Here is a 19,133-nt window from a genome sequence, read left to right on the forward strand (position 1 = left end):
CCCCCACAGGTGCAGAGAATGAGGGTCTGCCCCCTGGGGCCAGAGCAACCACTCACCATTCTGTCGCTAATGTGGGCTCCGTGTCCCTTCCTATCGTTCCACAGCTCATGGTGGATTAGCCACTCTTTGACCCGGCAGAGAGGCTTGTCAGCTACCAGGAGTGGCTAATCCATTGTGAGTTCTAGAGTGACAGGAAGGGAGTGTGGAGCCTGTGGCAGCAGTGGAATGGTGAGTGGTTGGTCGGGCCCCAGAGGGCTGGACCCTCATTATCTACACCTGTGGGGAGGATATTCGTATTCATATATGAATACGAATACCCCCCCCCCCCCAATCTCTAGTATACGCTATCTAAAAGACTGTCTCTCCCTCTATGAGCCTGCTTGGGCATTAAGATCATCAGAGGAGGCCTTTCTTTCAGTCCCAACACCCTCCCAGGTGTGATTGGTAGGGACATGGAAGAGGGCCTTCTCTGTTGCTTCTCCCAGATTCAGGAAGCCAAATTGGGGGTATGGGGGCCTTTTTTCATTTAAAAAAGCGTGCACACACTTCTATGTTTATGGTTTCCATGCAATGAAAGGAACTACTTGGGAATCAGAAAATCCTCAGGACCAAAGAAGGAAGAAAAATGGTCCTTTACCGATGTTCCACAGGTGTTCAGGTATTCAACAGGATTTCAGCCAACATGTAATATATGTGTTTGAATGTCTTAAGTCCGCAAGTGGAGTATGTGATTCTGAATATCTTACGCTACTGTAAGACAATGAGGATGGAAGCGTTGCTAAAGCACTCTGGAAATTTAGATACTGTAAAGCAGGGGCTTTAATTCAGAATAAGAACTGTTGATCAACAACTTTTAAAACGATTTCATGTATCATTGCTGAATAAGATCTTTTCAGGCAAACAAATAGCCTTCAATTGAGTTAATTGGCTTAAGATTCAAATATTCTATTAACAGACTATACTAAGTACGCTGCCAATTAACGAAAAGAACAACTTAGAAGAGATATGTATGTTGTTCATTAGAGGATTAGCCTTTCTGTTTTGGCATTAGGGATGCATTGTCTATTTTCCTGACCTCTGCACACAACACATTTATTTCAAGCTCTGATGAGCTAGACGTCGATGGATGAGATTATTATTTTTTTAATTATGTCTAACTGACAGGAAGAAAAGTGGAGCCTTTTACCTCCAAGGAAAAAGATAGCACCACATCTGACTTTGAGAGCTGGTTTTCATTTTCTTCTCCCATATCAATGATTGAGGTGTTGTGGCTGCGCTTCAGCTTCTGCAACTTGAACTCGCCACCTTTGGACACCGGCATGCTTTCCAAGTTTGCCATCAGCAAATTGACAGACGACTTCAGCTCTTCAATGTACATGTTTTCCATTTCTTTGGAAACAAATTTAGGAAATTTCCGCTCCTGTGAAAGATGAAAAAGCAAACAAAAACCATCAATGGGCAATAAACAGCATCAAATCAATGGATATTTATACTGAGATAAGGTGGCTGAATAGCTCAGTGGGCTGGAGCACATGTCTACATCAGTGGTTCCCAATGGTGGGGAATCCAAGTGTTCTTGCAAGCCCCAGAAACTCTGGCCAGCACAGCTAGTGGTGAAGGCTTCTGGGAATTGCAGTCCACGAACACCTGGGCTACCCAAGGCTGTGAAGCACCGGTCTACAGAATCAGGAGTTTGGTTTCCCTCATGTCTTGCAGAAGGAGAGCTAGCCTGTGCAGTCTTGAATAAGCTGCATAGTTCCAGAGATCTCCTGGCAGAAAGGAATAGTAAACCATTTCAAAAAAACACCCTGAGAATAGCCATCATAAAAAGGAATCAAGAATGTTAACACTGTTGCCGTTTTCTACTGATATTAATATTTTTCTATAAAAGATCAACAGCGATTAATCAAGAGATATGGACAAGAAATGTTAACAAAATTAAGTAGCAGCAGTATATTAGAAGCCAACATAATTAATCATATTACAGCAAAGATTTCAGAATAAGATATTCTTGACTGTTGATAGATTGACAGGTTCAACTGATGAAGCCAGCATGAGGCAGAATATTAGGGTAACAAAACAGACTTTAGACTACAAGTGGATGATGCCGCATCTTTCCCTATTTCATTAAAACCCACTCTTGATGAAACCTCTACGGCAGTGGTCCCGAACCTTTTCTGAACCGCGGACTGGTTGTGGGGGTGGGGTCAGGGGGCCGGGCATGCTTGTGTGCATGTGCAGATGGGTGGGGCACGCTTGTGGGTAGGCAGGGTGCACTCTCGTGTATGTGTGGGTGGGCAGGGCATGCTCACACGCATGCACAGATGGGCGGGGCACACTTGTGGATAGCGAGGCATGCTTGTGCATGCACGGGTGGGTGGGGCACCCATGGATGGGCAGGCCATATGTGCACATGGGTGTGCGTGGGGGGATTGTGCGTGGGGTGGGTGGGTGATCTGTCTCCTGGTCCTGCCAAGGCCATGGACCTGCACAGGCTATGGACTTGGGGTTGGGGACCCCTGCTCTACGGTATCTTTTATAGAGTCAGGGATGGAGGAAGGAGCTGGTTTACAACAGTACATGGAAACTACAGCAGATAAGCCAGACTGGAATGACATGCGGCTTGTATATTATTATGAAACCTACTAATTGAATCACATGACTTTTAGCAGAAATGATAAACTGGTAATATTTTTCCACTAATGAAACAAAAGAACAGTTTCATAAAGCATGGGAGAACAATGCTGTGTTGACACTTTTGCACCAAATCAGAAACAATACAATATGGAATAGAGACGGGGGAGTATGTAAGCTAGACTGCCATTTGCACATCTAGTAAGCATATGGAAGAGCCTATGTATGTACAGCTTATCAATCCAAAGTTATCACTCTGAGTTGGTTGAGGTCTCCTCTTGTGTGGAGGAGTTCTACACATATAGGTTGTATACAAGTACAGCTTGTGCTACGAAGACATGGAGTGCAGGGAGATGCAGCTGCCAGGTGTACCAGCAGCAGGAGAAGGGATAGCCTGTGTAAATGGGTGCCCTAAATGCATTCTTTCAACATGGGCAGACATTGGTTGCTGCCCCATACCAAGCTAGTTCAGTCTATATTCTTCTAGCAAGGATGCTGTGTCCCATGCATGCAGAGGTCAATAAAGCCATTGGTTGCAAGTCATAACAGATTCTACTGATATTTAACTTATTGAACCCTGCTAAGGTCTTTCTTTAATCAGGGCTAATCCAAATATTATTGAACAGATATTTAGCTCTTAAAGACTCAGTGATACGTAAGTTCACTGCCTAATCCTGGGCTGGGTCCGTATTGAAGATATGGAGAATTAGAAGACTGCTTGTAATTACTGGTAACCCAAAACCACTTTTCCATACTATTATACATGCTGTAGAGTATGCTTTAAGCCACTGAAATGTGTTGCTGGTTGTCCCAATCTATCAACTACATGGTAGGTCAAAAGAACTATGTGATCTGGAAATTGTTATTTTGTAAAACATCAAACCAGCAGAGAACATCTCTTGCAGTAGGCCTTTTCAACAGAAAATAACCTTGAATCTATATTGTACACCTCGAGGTGTGCTGTCCTTCTGAAGCATCTTTAGGACCTTTTCACCACCTACTTAAAGTCTGACATACTTTACAGAAGACTCTTCTACTACAGGCTTAACAAGACTCTGTACCTACTCTGCTGAAGAGTTTAATCTAGGATTTGGATCTGATGCTCACAAATCTCCCTTGTGTTTTTAACACTCTAAGTTTATAATCCTATTATGTTTTTCACAGGCTAATGGTGGATCCAATAGATGAAAGATGTAGAAAGAGCAGGATATAACTTGGACTTTCCAGAGAGATGTTTGAGAAATACTTGTCACTTCTAGAAGTGGTACATTTCAGTGGTTGTGGATGCCATTATATTATGGTTCTACCTTTACACTATAATATGATATATTCAGGTTTGAGCTTGGCTGAACATCTTCTGATCTATGTCATAGACTGACAGCAATGCCTTTATTTGGTTTTCCTCTTCTGCTGCCTTCAGCCTTTCCCAGCATTTTCTTTTTCAAATAATCCTGCCTTTTCATGGTGTGCCCTAAGTAGGACAACCACTGGATAGTTCAATGGTTTAGGGATCTGTCTGTGAATTCAGAGGTTGGGAGTTCGATTTCCCACTGTGCCTCCTTGTCAGGAGCCGAACTTGATGATCAATAGGGTCCCTTCCAGGTCTGCAGGTCTACGGTTGTTGTTGTTGCCTCCAGATATAATTCAGCCTTGATTTGATCTAAGACCCACTTGTTTATCTTTCTGGCAGTCCAGGGTATCCACAAAGCTCTCCTCCAGTGCCATATTTGGAAGGAATCAATTCTTTTTCCTGTCAGCTTGCTTTACTGTCCAGCTTTCACACTCATACATGGTGATAAGAAAAACAACAGTGCAGATAATTTTGCCCTTGGTCTCCAGTGACACATACTTACACTTGATGATCCTTTCTAAGTCATTTATTGCTGCCCTTCTGAGCGTCAGCCTTCTTTTGATTTCTTGGCTGCAGTCTCCATTATGATTGATGATTGAACCAAGGTATACAAAGTCTTTTGCTGTTTCAGTTCATGGTCAACATTAAAGTTGTGTAGTTCTTTTGTAGTTACGTTTTGTTTTCCTCGTGTTCAGCTGCAGTCCTGCTTTGACTCTTTCTTCTTTCCTTAACAATCATTTAAAGTGATTGAGGCTTTCTGCCAGTAAGGTGGTATCATCTGCATATCTTACATTATTGACGTGTCTTTCACCAATTTTCACTCCTCCTTTGTTTCAATCTAATCTCACTTTCTATATGTGTTCTGCATACAGATTGAACAGATAAGTGGATAAAATGCTCTCTTGCCTGACACTTTTGTTATAAGAAACCATTCTGTCTCTCCATATTCTGCCCTAACATTAGCTTCTTGTTGACAATGCAAGTTACACATCAGGACAATCAAGTGCTGAGGTACACACATTTTTTTTCAGAACAACCCATAATTTCTCATGGGCTACACAGTCCAAAGGCTTTTCTGTAGTTTATAAAGCATAGTCTCATCTTCTTCCGAAATTCTATGATGTGTTTCAATAGACAGCAGATATTTGCAATATGATATTTGCAAGTGTCTCTTCCTTTTTGGAATCCAGCTTGAACAGACATTTCTCACTCCACATAAGGTAAAAGCCTTTGTTGCAACATATTGAGAATCATTTTGTTTGCTTGAGATATTAAAGCAATGGCCCTATAGTTAATGTACTCTTTGACATCTCTTTTCTTAGAGTCTGGAATGCATATTGAGCATTTTCAGTCTATGGGTCATTGTCTGGTTTTCCATATTTGTTGGCATATTCTTGTTATAATTTTGACAGATTCCATCCCTGTGACTTGAAATAGTTCTATCAGTATTCCTTCTACCCCTTGTGACTTATTTCTTCCTAGTTCTCTTAGAACATCTTTCACTTCACTTTCTAGAACTGCATGTTCTTCCTCATGGGATTCCTCTTCAAAGGAGCCTGTCATCCTTTTATCTCTTCTGTATAGTATGTATTCCATATGCTTCATAACTAGCAATATGTCAGCCTTGTACTCCTTCCAACCATATAGTAGGCATTATGAAGCTAAAAAGCTTTGAAAAATATTAATGCTAGAGAATGCAATTTTTTTTCTATTGTATCTCCAGTGGCTTGCATTGAGATAAAGGTTTCTCATTAAACTACATGTATTATTTGGCTTACCTTGTGGCAGGATATTTGCACGTCATTAAGAAAAAATGCTTTTGTGGATGACCATTGTTAATAATGTTAAGTATTAACAGCAGTACAGTATTTTCTTTATTTCCCCATGACCTCATTGTGTAGCACACACCACTGAAGAATCTTAGCAATTGTTTCCTTCATGAAATCAAATTCCCAGCATGGTAAATGGTTTCCTGAACATTACTAGGTCTCTGCAACGAAAGTCTGCATGTGTTAGACCAGTTACAGCCTCAACAAGACTACACTCTCAACTGAGGTTTGCCTCAAGATTAACTATAGGAACATCCAGGAAGAGCTAAACTCTAGGAACAGCGTGTAAAGAGTACAAGAACCGAAAGTATGTGACAGTGCTAGTACCTAGATTTTTGGAGATGACTTCATGAATCCATGAATTCATGATCAGTGCTATAAAAAGATCCTTAGATGCATGTAATCCATTCTGCCCTCTCCTACTACACGTGAAAAGATATTAGAAGTATTTCATTCCAAAGAAAAACTGACCTTGCTTCGTCATGACATTCCTATTAAAACTCAATTTACCAAAGCAAAGCTAAGCAAGATTTATAATCCCCACTCATTTTAAGCAAACATCATTTATGCTAACTAGAGTTCAGACATAACATGAAATTTAGTCAATTTAATCCTGGGATTGGATATTTCCAGTCCCTGATGAGGACGTTTGCCAAGATTTGTTCTCAAAGTTCAAAAATAGTATTTCAATGGCAACCCCAACAGGTCGATGTATGTCAAAAAAATTGACCAAACAGTGGATTAAATCCTCTTCTTGTATTGCACTTAGAACATATGTTTTCACATCAGCACTTAGGCACATGAGTAGAGCAGTACTGTATTTGCCAATTTATGCTCATAAATGTAAGAATTTGGTTCAGGACTATTTGATTTCACAAGCTAGAATATTTCAAAGTTATGAAAAGAATAACAGAAGGTAAACAATCATCACTGCCTTTTATATCCCATCGGAATGATGGTGAAGAATCTCTCAAATAAAGCAACATGAAAGAAAAAGACACATTGTTTATAATTTCTTTAATAATTAGTGGTCTGAGATAAGTTTTTTAAATGGATTGTTGTACTCTGTTGTTTTAAATGTGTTCTAGCATTAATTTTTGAATTGTGGTGCTGGAGGAGGCTCTTGAGGATCCCCTGGACTGCAAGGAGAACAAACCTATCAGTTCTAAAGGAAATCAACCCTGAGTGCTCACTGGAAAGACAGATCCTGAAGCTGAGGCTCCAGTACTTTGGCCATCTCATGAGAAGAAAAGAGCCCTTGGAAAAAACCCTGATGTTAGGAAGGTGTGACGGCAAGAGGAGAAGGGGACGACCGAGGATGAGATGGCTGGACAGTGTCTGCGAAGCAACCAACATGAACCTGACACAACTCCGGGAGGCAGTAGAAGACAGGAGGGCCTGGGGTGCTCTGGTCCATGGGGTCACGAAGAGTCGGACACGACTAAACGACTAAACACACACACACACACACACACACAGCATTAATTTTATTACCGTTTTAAATATAATACTAACTTAATTATTTTTTAATATTTGCATACTTAATGTTTCTAGCTTTTAAACATGTCTTTTTAATGTTATAAGCTGTCCTGGGTTCTTTATAAGGAGAAAAGGAGGACAAAAATATTTTAAATAAATTAAATAAATAAATAAAATGTGCCATAAACAACTTTCATTTGCCTTTGCTTGCGGCCAGTTGATCGGCACAGAAGTTTAAGAATAGGGTAGCCTATTAATATATACTGACATGAATCACAAGTGTTGTTCCACTTGCCTCTCATTCTGTGTGGCTTTCCCATTTGACATCCTGTCCAGTCTTCACTCTGAATTATAAAAACACTTCATGCTGATCAGCATTTATGGAACTATGCCTAGGGCCAGAAGATTAAGCACTTATTGCCAGTAAAAACTCTTTTTAATGAAGAGACAATGGGTAGTAATATAACCAAAATCTCTCCACTGAGGCATCACAAAAAACCCAGATAAAGTATGACAGAAAGGGTACAGAAAGTATTTCTCATTAAGAAGTTATTTAACAAATGAGATTCTGTCTGTCTCTGGAACTTCTTAAGTGACTCACATAAAACAATGCCTTTTAATGCGATGATTGAGGCAAGAAATGCAGGCTTCCAAAATATTACATTAGTTTATTCTTAGCTACCACATTTCTGATCACATCATAATCCTTGTGTCTTTTTAATAGGCTTACCTATTAGCCGGTAAGGCAGTTTCATAATTATTATTTGACCCAGTAAAATAAGCTTGGCTCTATAAACTGTTATATTAACTCATGCTGCTAATAGCTAACCCTGCATCCAACTCCTTATATATATGTGGATTATGCCCTCTTGGGAACGATTTGTTTAAATCTGAAAATTTTAACATCTTTAGCACATAGGGTTTCATTTATAATAAATCATATACGTATCTCATGAGACGCTCAAACTTAGGACTGCCACACTTTCTGTATTTTAGATGTCCATTCTGGGAGATTTACCTGGCCTTTTTCAGACAGCAGAAGTTTCCCTTTGAGCATACAGTGAATATACTGCAGCAAGAGGACAAATGATCTGCTCCCAGCCATGTGCTTATGCCCTGGCCATACATTGTGCCTTGGGCATGCACTCACACATCAACCAATTTCCTATGAGTCACACTTGCATGCATAACGCAAACAGAGTGATTTTGTGGAGGAGGATTGCCTGAAGTTAAAAAATCGCCATAGACATGATCTGTTGTGTAAAATATTGTGTGACTCAGTGTGCAACAAAACAAAGCATCCTTGTGTGTAAAAAAATAAATAATTCCCCCTGAAATTTTATCATAATTCATTTAATTGCATATAAACAGTAAAATAAGCAATGATAAACTGAATACCACATTCTTTCTATCAGTTTTCAGTTTATGTAGTTTCCTGCTTTTTTATCTTAAGAAATCAACTCAAAAATAAGGTAGGGTTTTTGATAATACTTATGGATCCTGGCATAACTAAAATAAGGATAGTAAGCATATGAGAAAAGTTGATATTATATACTGGGTTTTTAAGTTCATTAATCAAAGTAATATAAGCTGCAATAATGTAACTGAGAAGCTAAAAAAAGGGAAAGAATTTTTTAACATTATAATACTATACAGTTTTGTCTCATTCTTTTTCTATTTTTGTTTGTTGTATGCAACTATATGACATCCAAGAATTTTTTTAAGTATCAAAAATCCCCCTACTCATTTTACTTTCTATATTCCCTACTCTCTTTGAGAGAGAGAGAGATTGAGAGGAGATAAGACTACTTGTATGGACTCTTCTTTCCTACTCTTTTAAAAAATCTTTATTTTGGTTTACTTCTATCTTTTAAGTGGGATTTATATCCTGGGATTTCCTCTTTGCTGTGTCAAAGTTATTGAAACAGAATGCACTGCATAAGAGCAAACGTTGATGCTACAAAATAAACAACAACAATTAGAGGCTCACTTTTGATATCTCTTGACAGTTATTGCTAAGAAACATCACCAAGAAAGCACCTTGTTCTGAAATTGTGCAGAGAAGCCTAGCAAATGCTTGTATATAAACATTGAACTTGGCACATAACCTTCCGGGATTTGTGACTTACTCCAGGGAGATTCATTGTACATTTGTGCTTCCCTGAAATTAACCAGAGGAGTCTGGGCTTGGTAATATATTCCGTTGCAGAGGCTGTCAGTAGCAGTGAGGATATATCTGGATTTGTTACAAAAAATACCCCATACTGCATCGTATTTGTTTCTGCAGATGGGAAGGGCTTGGACACAGATTGCAATTCTTCCCTCCCAGAAGAAGAAGAAGAATGTCATAAAGCACTTGGTGAGCCTTCTCTTTTATGCCATGGAGACTTTTCCTAGCTTTTCCCACCACAGCTTTAGCTACCCTGATTTTTATAGTGCTCCCTTTCACAAGGACACGCCCCCCTCCATCATACACAGCAAGAGCCTAACTCTGTTTTTACACAGCAAATTCTCTTCATGTCTTCAGTTATTATAATTAGATACTTGAGCTCCTTATTTCTCATTCGCTATCTGCACACCTATCACCCTTGCTTCCTCCTGAGCTGAAGTCTTCTTGTAACAGAGAGATGTATTTCCTACTTACTCATGAGGGCAAAGCAGCAATTTGGTTAGAATTTCTGACTGCATCTCAGAGGCTTGTGATGTTGAATCACATTGGATCATATGGATGACACCCAACTTCAATGCACTCAAGAAACAATCATGGGTTTGATGAGAAATATGACAGGCATGCCCTCATACCTTTACCTTCTCCACTTTTTTCTTCCATAGGAAGAGATAGAAAGATGCAGGACATAAGTTGAAACCTACCTGCTTCTTGGGTCTCTAACCTGCAGCCTGTGGTGAGTGAAAAGATGGAGAACTCCTATAAAGCTAGTTTGGCAGAAGGATTCTGAGGTCCTCTAGAAATCAGTGGTTCTTAACCTTTGTTACTCGGATGCTTTTGAACTGCAACTCCCAGAAACCCCAGTCAGAACAGCTGGTGGTGAAGGCTTCTGGGAGTTGCAATCCAAAACTCCTGAGTAACCCAAGGTTAACAACCAGTGCTCTAGAGGTACTCCGAAGGCCAGACCGCACCCTTGCACAGAAAGGTTTCGGGCGAGATACTTTGGTTTTGGGTGGAAGCACTTGACCCCAGTCAGCCAATACATGGGGATGGAAGAGTAGGGAAACTAATGGCAACAATTTTGTCTTCGTAGTAAACCCTGCTCTCAATTGTAGACTTCTGCAGAAATATGTCTCATGTTATTTTTTTCAACTATGTGGTGTCCTGGTCTACTAATGCACTTCTAGCAACTATATAGCTTTAAAAATAGACATGTAATTAGGAACCTAGGGGCTGGCTTAGTGCTAAAAGTATGATGATGAGGAGGATTATTTCAATATATTAGTACCAGCTCCTCTATATTTGCTCTTTATTTTTTAAAAAATTTAATAGTTGGTAAATATGCGACTGTGTCTTATCTAGTTTGGCCATGATGCTTTCAGGTTGTTACAGACTGCATTCTGACTTCCACTGACTTCAAAGGTTGATAATTGAATACAATTGTCTGTTAAAAAAAATTTTTTTTTTTACCTTTGCAATCTGATCTGCCATTTGGAGACGTCCATCTAACTCCCGCCTGATTTGTGCTGCTTGTTCATCTGGATTATCCAGCTATGTAAAAGGAAAACAAAATAATTAATACTGGAAGAGCCATAAATAAAGGGTAAAAATAGTCAGTGATGTAAAAGCTAGGACTCCAACATTTCCTGGAAAAAAGTACTGTTGTTGTTGCCATTGTTATTGTTAAAGAGTGATAATGATCTTGTTGCAGAATTACACTGGTGGAAGGGGAATTGTATACCAGTAAATTGCCCCTAATTAACAAGTTCCTGCTTGGATTTCTCATTGCATTCCAGTTGAGTGGCTTGAAGATCAACCAGGAACTCAAGCAGGGACTCATTAATTACTGGCAGTTATACCATATCCTTTCTGCTAGCATAATTATGCAACAGGAATTTGACCAAGATGTAACATAAAGCACTCCAGGAAATTGTACCATCTGTCCCAAACTTCTTTCTCCCTAAACTCTACAGATTTGTTATGCTCAGTGCAGAAGTTCACTTTACACATGCTTAGAATATTAATTGTTAATAGTTCACATTCTCCTGTGCCAAATCCACAGGGAATTGAGACCTGGAAATTGAGACCTGGTCAAATTAAGTTCTGTCAAATGCAACCAGAACTTGCACTGAACATAGAAGATTGCCTTAGAATAATACTCAACAATACACAATTCGGACATGCAGCATTTTGTGTGTTGCAAGGAAAACGTTTGTTGAAAATCACGTTTTGAAATGCCTTGGTGCACAATCAGACCGTACTGAAGGAGCTGAATCATTTTGCACAGTAATTGCCACATTACTAAGGACTTGTTCACCTTGCCCATTAAAGGGCATGCTGTCCAGTCTTTCATCTGTAGAAAAGGGAGGCTGAAGCAATTACTATTGCTTTTCTTTTCTGCACAATCTTTCATCCTTTTATTTAAAAAATGCACAAAGAAGAAAGTTATATACAAAATGCATACAGGGCTTTAGTCAGCAGGAACTGTTACACTGTAATTTCCATTTGTTTTATTAAGATCAGATAAAGTATGTCTTACTCCTATAAGAAATCATCATCCAAAATACTCTCAGTGAGGATCCTAATTACTTTACTTTGTAGATAAAGGAGTGTCCAGTTTTTCTTTTCTGGATTACATGTACTTTTTGGTGCCTTCTCTACAAAAGGTCCAGATTTGTAAAATTCTTATTTGTATTTATTTATTTCATTTATGCCCTACCTTTCTTCCCTCTGGGACATAAGACATCTTACACATATGTGTAACTAAAAACACAATAAAATATAATACAGTAATCCAGGGTTTATTTGTGTTCACATGAGTGTATAGTTACAGTACGCTAGCCATGCAAACACGTGCTTACCAGTCAAATATAGCGGTGCCCCGCATAACGGGTGCCCCGCTTAACGACGAATCTGCATAGCGATGTGTTTTTTGCGATCGTTTTTGCGATCGCATTGCGATGTTTTTTAAATGGTAAAACATCACTTTGCGATGATCGGTAAGCTGTTTCGCTCACTGATTTTCTCATAGCGATGTTTTCCTAACAGCTGATTGGTGGTTCCAAAATGGCCGCCGAGTAAAAAAATGGCTGCCTGCAGTGTTTTCGTGCCCATTCCTCACTTACCGGGCAGTGAAAATGACAGCCGTATGGAAGATTTTCACAGAACGGTGAGTTTTTTGCCCATAGGAATGCATTAAATGTGTTTTAATGCATTCCTATGGGCTTTTTCGTTCCACATAGCGACAAATCCATATAGTGACAATTTTTCCGGAACGGATTATCATCGCTATGCAGGGCACCCTGATTCTAAGGGTGAGGTCACATAAGCAAGGAATCATGTTTACTATGTTTCAATTTGATCTAAAACACTCCATCCCCACATATGTGTTTTTTGTTGGGAAGCAAGATATTTTACTAGGTGGCAAGAGGCTTGTTTATTTTAACTCACTTGTGAAATCAATTTAGTTTTATTGTTTTAGCATATGTGACCACCTTTGTTGGTGTAAATTGCATCTGTGGAATTTGCCACTTCCACCATGCATCAACATGCCTTCTGTTTCGCCAGCCCCTGCTGCCAGTTCCCTCTTCTTCTTGCCCAGGCTTCCTTCTTGTGTACATGGGTGTGTCCATCTGTGTCAGGCTGCAGTCTGATGTGTTTTATTTTTTCTATGTGTTATAGTGAAATAGTGCTATACCAGTTTGAAATAATTTTTCAAAATGTCAGCCAATGTAAGGGGGGGAAATACTCCCTCCTTTGCAACCCTAGAAACTGTGGGGCTATGTTAATGTCCCACCAATTTCTCTTGGCTTCCGTCTTGCCAGCACTAGCTGCCTGGCTGTCACCCTCCCCTAGGTGTTCTCACTCAGCAGTTTTAAAGGAGAGAAGGCTGCTGTCACATAAAAAAATGTACGGAAGGAGGAACCTCTCTGGTTTCCACAGGCTTCAGGAAACTTGGGGTTTTTTTTTTTAAAAATCTGTAATACTGACATACTGATATGAAAGTTTGAAAGAAATGGGAAAAAATAATAATAGCATAGCAGCATCGGCAAGTGGGCAGAGGATACTGAAATGATTTTAGAAGCCCATGTAGTCCCCTCTCCTGATAAACAATACAGCTAAAAACTAATTAAAAGCTTTCCCAATGCACACACCAACCTAAATACAGTGTGACTACTACGTCACTTTAACCCATTTTCAAAACTGCCAATTCATCTCCCAATTTATTTTCATAAGGCATCTGCAGCCAAAGTGTTGGCTTTTATGCTATGTTTTTTATCTTTTATCTTGTTGTTCTCTGGGTTAATATACCATTGTTCTATTCCGTAAAACTGTTCTATTCCTAGATATTCTAAGCTATTTTTATGTGTTTTGTGGCATTTTAGGGTACCATATTTTTCAATATACGAGATGCTCTACTTGGGCATACATGTTTTTGTATAATAGCATACACAAATGATATTAATAAAGAGTATCTGCCTGTTTCCACACTTTTTCAAATTACCCAATAACTTTGTCTGTTTGTGTGAAGTAGAGATGGGGATGAATATAAAAATGAATCACTATTTTAGACGAATATAGCCGAGTCGTCATATATTCATCAATCCATATTCATCAAATTTTAAGTCCTGATGAACACAACTTGATGAATATTTTCCCTTTTTATTTGTCAATTTGCCAATATTCATCTATATTCGTTACTCTTCTGAGGGCCTCTCTATGACATCTCAGAGCTTGCTGGTGCCAATCAGAAGCTCTGGTCCATCAGGAGATCCTGGATTGGCATGTTAGGCAACCAATAGGGCTGTAGAGGTGTACCTTTTACAGAGGCCTTATAAGCTTTTCCCCTGCAGCCATTTTCCACTTCCCCACTTCTGTTCTGATTCTCTCCAGAGTGAGAACAGTTGCTGTTGGCTGGTGCTTGTATGCTACTTGCTTGCTAGCTGTAGCTGTGCTTTTTTCAGTTCTGTGGCAGCAAAGCAGATACAGTGGTGCCCTGCATAGCGACGATAATCCATTTTGAAAAAATCATCGCTATACGGATTCGTCGCTATGCGGGGCAAAAAACCCCATAGGAACGCATTAAAACACGTCTAATGCGTTCCTATGGGGGAAAAACTCGCCGTTCTGCAAAAATCCTCCATCCGGCCACCATTTTTGCTGCCCGGTAAGCAAGGAAAGGGCATGAAAACGCTGCAGGTGGCCATTTTTTTCCAGCGGCCATTTTGGAACCGCCAATCAACTGTTAGAAAACGGGGTGTTTGTGATGATCGGGGGGAAGCGATTGTTGCAAACGCCCCATTTTCAACAGCTGATCAGCGGGGCCGCACGATCTTAGCAAAGGCCCGCCGATCAGCTGTGCAAAAATGGGCGTTTGCAATGATCACTTCCCCCAATCATCGCAAATGCCCCATTTTCGCACAGCTGATAGGCGGGCCTTTGCTAAGATTGCGCAGCCCCACTGATCAGCTGAGCAAAAATGGGGCATTTGCGATGATGGGGGGGAAGTGATCGTCGCAAAGCGATTTTTCCCAATAGGGAACATCGCAATATAATTGCAAAAGCGATCACAATATCTTCTTCGCTATGCGGATTCATCGTTAAATGGGGCACCCGTTAAGCGAGGCACCACTGTACTTTTTTTGTTGTTGTTCATTTTATTTCATTTATTTCATTAGTAGAAATTTACCGGGAATTTGGGGAGGAATTTCTTTAGCAGATTTCAGTTAGCTTAGTTGGTGGGGAGGAATTTTATGTGTGACTGTGGAATCCTTTTTCCCAGCAACATTTAATTCCTGTAGTTGTGTGTGTGTCTCACTCTGAGACTTAGTTGGCAGGACTTTAAGTTTTAAAAACTTAGTTACTTTTGGAGACTTGTGTTAACTTGTGTCTCTGCAGGCATGTTAATTTGTGTTAACTTGTGTCTCTGCAGCTTGTGTTAACTTGTGTCTCTGCAGGTGGGGGGAATTTGGTGTATGACTGTGTGGGCTACAGTCTACTTTGCTGCCAGCTACTTCAGTGCCCAATGGGGCCACAGTCTACTTTGCTGCCAACTGCCTCAGTGCTTGATGGGGCCAAAGTCTGCTTTGCTGTCATGTGCCTCAGTGCCCATTTCAGCCAAAAAGTCTACTTTGTTGCCATGTGCCTCAGTGCCCAGTGGGGCCAAACTCTACCTCAATGGCAATTACCTCATTGCCTCCTGGGGGCAAGCTCTACATCACTGGCAAATGTGATGTTGCTGAAGACAAACTCTACCTCAATGCCTCATGCCTCTGTGTGCCTGCCAGAGACAAATCAAACTCCCTGAATGCCATCTGCTTCTGTGCCGCATAGTAAACTATCCTGGGGTGACCCAATTTGTGGGTGAATATATCAGATGTCTGATACTCAATCTTCACCAAACTTGGCAGGCGTGTTGGGGAAAGACATAGGAAGCTTCGGTGTGATTTAAGATTCTCTAAGTACCTGGAGAAAACTTTCCTGGGGGTGTCCTTCTTGTGACTATATAACTCATGGGCCTGTTATCCAATGTTCACCAAACTTGCTGGACATGTAGAAAACAGTGATAGGACACTTTCCTAAAAATATGGTGCCTCTAGGTGCTTGGGAACAAGTTATATAGCATTTTAAATGAATTGATGAATTTTTTTGGTCAATTCATCTATGAATATTCTTAAACTCATATTTGTTGATTCATTAGCCTTGATGAATCACAACAAATCGCAATTTTTAAAATTTGTCCCCATCTCTAGTGTGAAGCACTGTTCTAGATGGGTTGCAGCAGTAGATAAAATAGTGATTATACAAAAATTAAAACATTAATAAAATAAGAACAAGCAGCACTAAGGATAAATAACATTGCTGGAAGTTTTTATAATAAATATTTCATCTAAGATGTGGTGTGATCTTCATTTTGTTATTTCTTCTGTGACCCAGAAATACATATGACATGCCTCATGGCACAGTGGTTAAACTGCAGTACTGGAGTGAAAACTCTGCTCACGACCTGAGTTCAATTTTGATGGGCTGGTTGACTCAGTCTTCCATTCTTCCAAGGTTGGAAGACTGAGTACCCAGCTTGCTTGAGAAGGAGGGGGAAAATATAGCAAAGTGCTGCAAAATTAATTTGTAAACAGCTGAAAGAGTGCTTTAAGTGCTATGAGATGCTATATAAGCAGCACTTTGCTTTGCTTTGGTGTGGAGTCCAATACAGATCAAATAATGATCTGTTGTGTTTAAAATATTAACAGCAGTCATAATCTTTAGCCAATTTTTTATCCTTTTCCTCCTTAAAGGAGGTCAGAATCTATGATCCTCCCTTCCCATGTTATCCTCAGAACAATGCTGGGAGGAGGGAGAATAAGTTACTTGTAAAGAGAGTTCAGTCAAGGCTTCCCAAGTCCATGACAGTAGACCATCTACTACACAATAGTCCTTATTCTCTGATTTTCATTGCCAGGTGCTTATGGTGTCCTACTTTATCTTAATAGCTGATGCGCTCCACCATTCCTAGACTTTACAAATGCTCTGTGAGCCCTTCGAGCTACTGTGGAGGAAAAAATAAAATAAAATCACCCAGAGTGTTTCGTGCATGGTAGTGCTATCTGTCGTGACAGCTTTCCATAAAACACTTTTATAAGCTGGCTGGGGGTTGCTGTAAATACCATCCTATATTTTATCCTCCTCAGGAGACAAATTGCTCCATACAGCAAACGCTTGCTTGGTGCAGTGCAGTCTGGAAAGTTACAGCTGCAGCGACCATTACCGTTTCAATTCCCAATCTGACTAGACATGAGCACTTAGGTTATAGTTCCCTGGATGTATGAGACTACACCATCTATCCATCAAGACATCGCTGAACCTACAAGCTGCACCAGCTGCTCAGGAAGTGGCTCTTTCACACAACTGCATATGCAGGTGGGCAGGTCTGTATGTTCCGCATGCCTTCCACAAGCATGCATAGGATTGTTTTTTGTCTTCCCAATCAAACAATTGTTAAAATGTAGGAAAGGTATGATTCTGCATTCAGTCAGGAGTTGCAAGTATTAAACACCCCCCAGGATTAAATCTTCACTGTGTAAAAAACTACAACCTCTCTCTCTATCTCCCCATGATTGGTGAAAATAAAATGTATATCCATCTTATTAAAAAGACTCCTACTGAGGTCTAGTTTTCTCTGAATTTAAGTTGTGAAGGGATAAGCCAACTCATGATTCCTTCATCATTCTGGTAATTCAGAAAAGCACTTCTTATTTTGAGCTTTGTTATTTGAGGTTAACTGCAATGCCCAAAATAACCTGCAAGCTATTTTTAGAAATGAAGGGTACTGTTTTGTTTGAAATATGTCCTATTGCTTTGCTAAAGTCGCATCTTTCGTTTCACAGGCATTTTCTGAGAATCTTCACCCCCCGCCCTTGAAAAAGAACAGCTAATAATGTGGACAATGATGTTAATTCTAAAGCTGGTTTCTCGGGTCATATCAAGGCAACGGTAAACCTTGCTTCATGCGTCATTGCCTTCACGATTTCAAGGGCACCAGCTTCAGTTATCAGCAATGGAATGTTTGCTTCTGAAGAGAAACAGAAGGTCAAGAATTACTGCACTTTAGAAAAAGGAGGGAACTCCGGGACTATATTTTTGTCCTTGAATTAGTTTCTCAGAAATATGTACTAGTCTAATTTCCAGAGGAGTAACTATGTTAGTCTGGTGTGACAAAATCAGCAAACCAGCACCTTGAAGATTGACATCCCAGATTCTCCTTGCAATTTACACTTCTTGAAGTGAAACTCTTTAAGCTGTGGTGTGGTCAATTCCTGCTAGTTAACAACAGGTCTGGTTTCATTCCTGATCACATACCCAGTCATTTTTCAGGTACATAGCCAAGAACGTAACCAGCATCTCATTACTTAGAAGACGTTATCTGCTATGACTTAGCACAATTTCACTTCTGCTTGTGTAGGTTGTCAAGAGGATTCTGACCAATAGGTTTTATTTCACAAACCCTTTTAAGAGCTGCAGTTCACATGTGGCAAAAAATATTACTGATACTTTCCAGACCATTGTCGGGGATTAGTCTGTCAGAACCTGATAAGGATTACTAGTTCAAGATTCATGTATAGGACAAGTGACAAGCATAGCTAATTTTGTTTAAAAGAAAACACTAATGAATACCAGAATTGCTTCTGAAATCTCAGCATTCATTAGGGCTCTCACATTAACATTTTTGTATTCCTAGATGATTCAAGCGGAGAAAAAAGAAGCAGACTCCACAAGGTTAGTTCCTCCACTGAAACAGATGGCAAGCTTGTTTGGATTTCATGTACGTACTTTGATTAACAAGAGTACTGGCCTACCATATCAAAGTCTAAACAGATACTAGCATCAAGAGCCTTGTGGTGCAGTGGTTAAACTGCAGTCAAGACTGTTCATGACTGGAGTTCAATGCAGGTGGGCTCAGGTAGCCAACTCAAGGTTGACTCAACCTGAGGGTGTCAGGGATTTTCTCTGCTAGTGCAGAGAGAGAAGCCTTGGGGGGTAACAGGTACTGGAGGAAGAGAGAGTTTAATTTCTGTGTGCTGTGGATTTAAAGCCAAACAGTTTAATTTTTTGTGTGAAGCGTCCTCAAAGCCTGGACACTCATGTCCACCCATGATACCAGTGCTCACTGATGCAA

At 40.0% G+C, this 19,133-nt stretch overlaps 1 protein-coding gene across 35 annotated transcripts in view; it reads right to left on the reverse strand.

Annotated features, from left to right (window-relative positions):
- Positions 1-19,133, reverse strand: part of CADPS (calcium dependent secretion activator) — a 400,801-nt gene that overhangs the window by 229,747 nt on the left and 151,921 nt on the right. For all 35 annotated transcript variants that reach the window (XM_072989350.2, XM_072989349.2, XM_072989351.2 and 32 more), the window contains exons 4-5: positions 10,931-11,011; positions 1,187-1,420 (exon numbers count right to left, since the gene is read on the reverse strand). In XM_072989350.2, the coding sequence (XP_072845451.2) occupies positions 1,187-1,420; positions 10,931-11,011 (315 nt within the window). The remainder of the gene's footprint in view (positions 1-1,186; positions 1,421-10,930; positions 11,012-19,133) is intronic.

This window comes from Pogona vitticeps, chromosome 2 (genome assembly GCF_051106095.1).
Source record: "Pogona vitticeps strain Pit_001003342236 chromosome 2, PviZW2.1, whole genome shotgun sequence".
NCBI classification, from domain to species: Eukaryota; Metazoa; Chordata; class Lepidosauria; order Squamata; family Agamidae; genus Pogona; species Pogona vitticeps.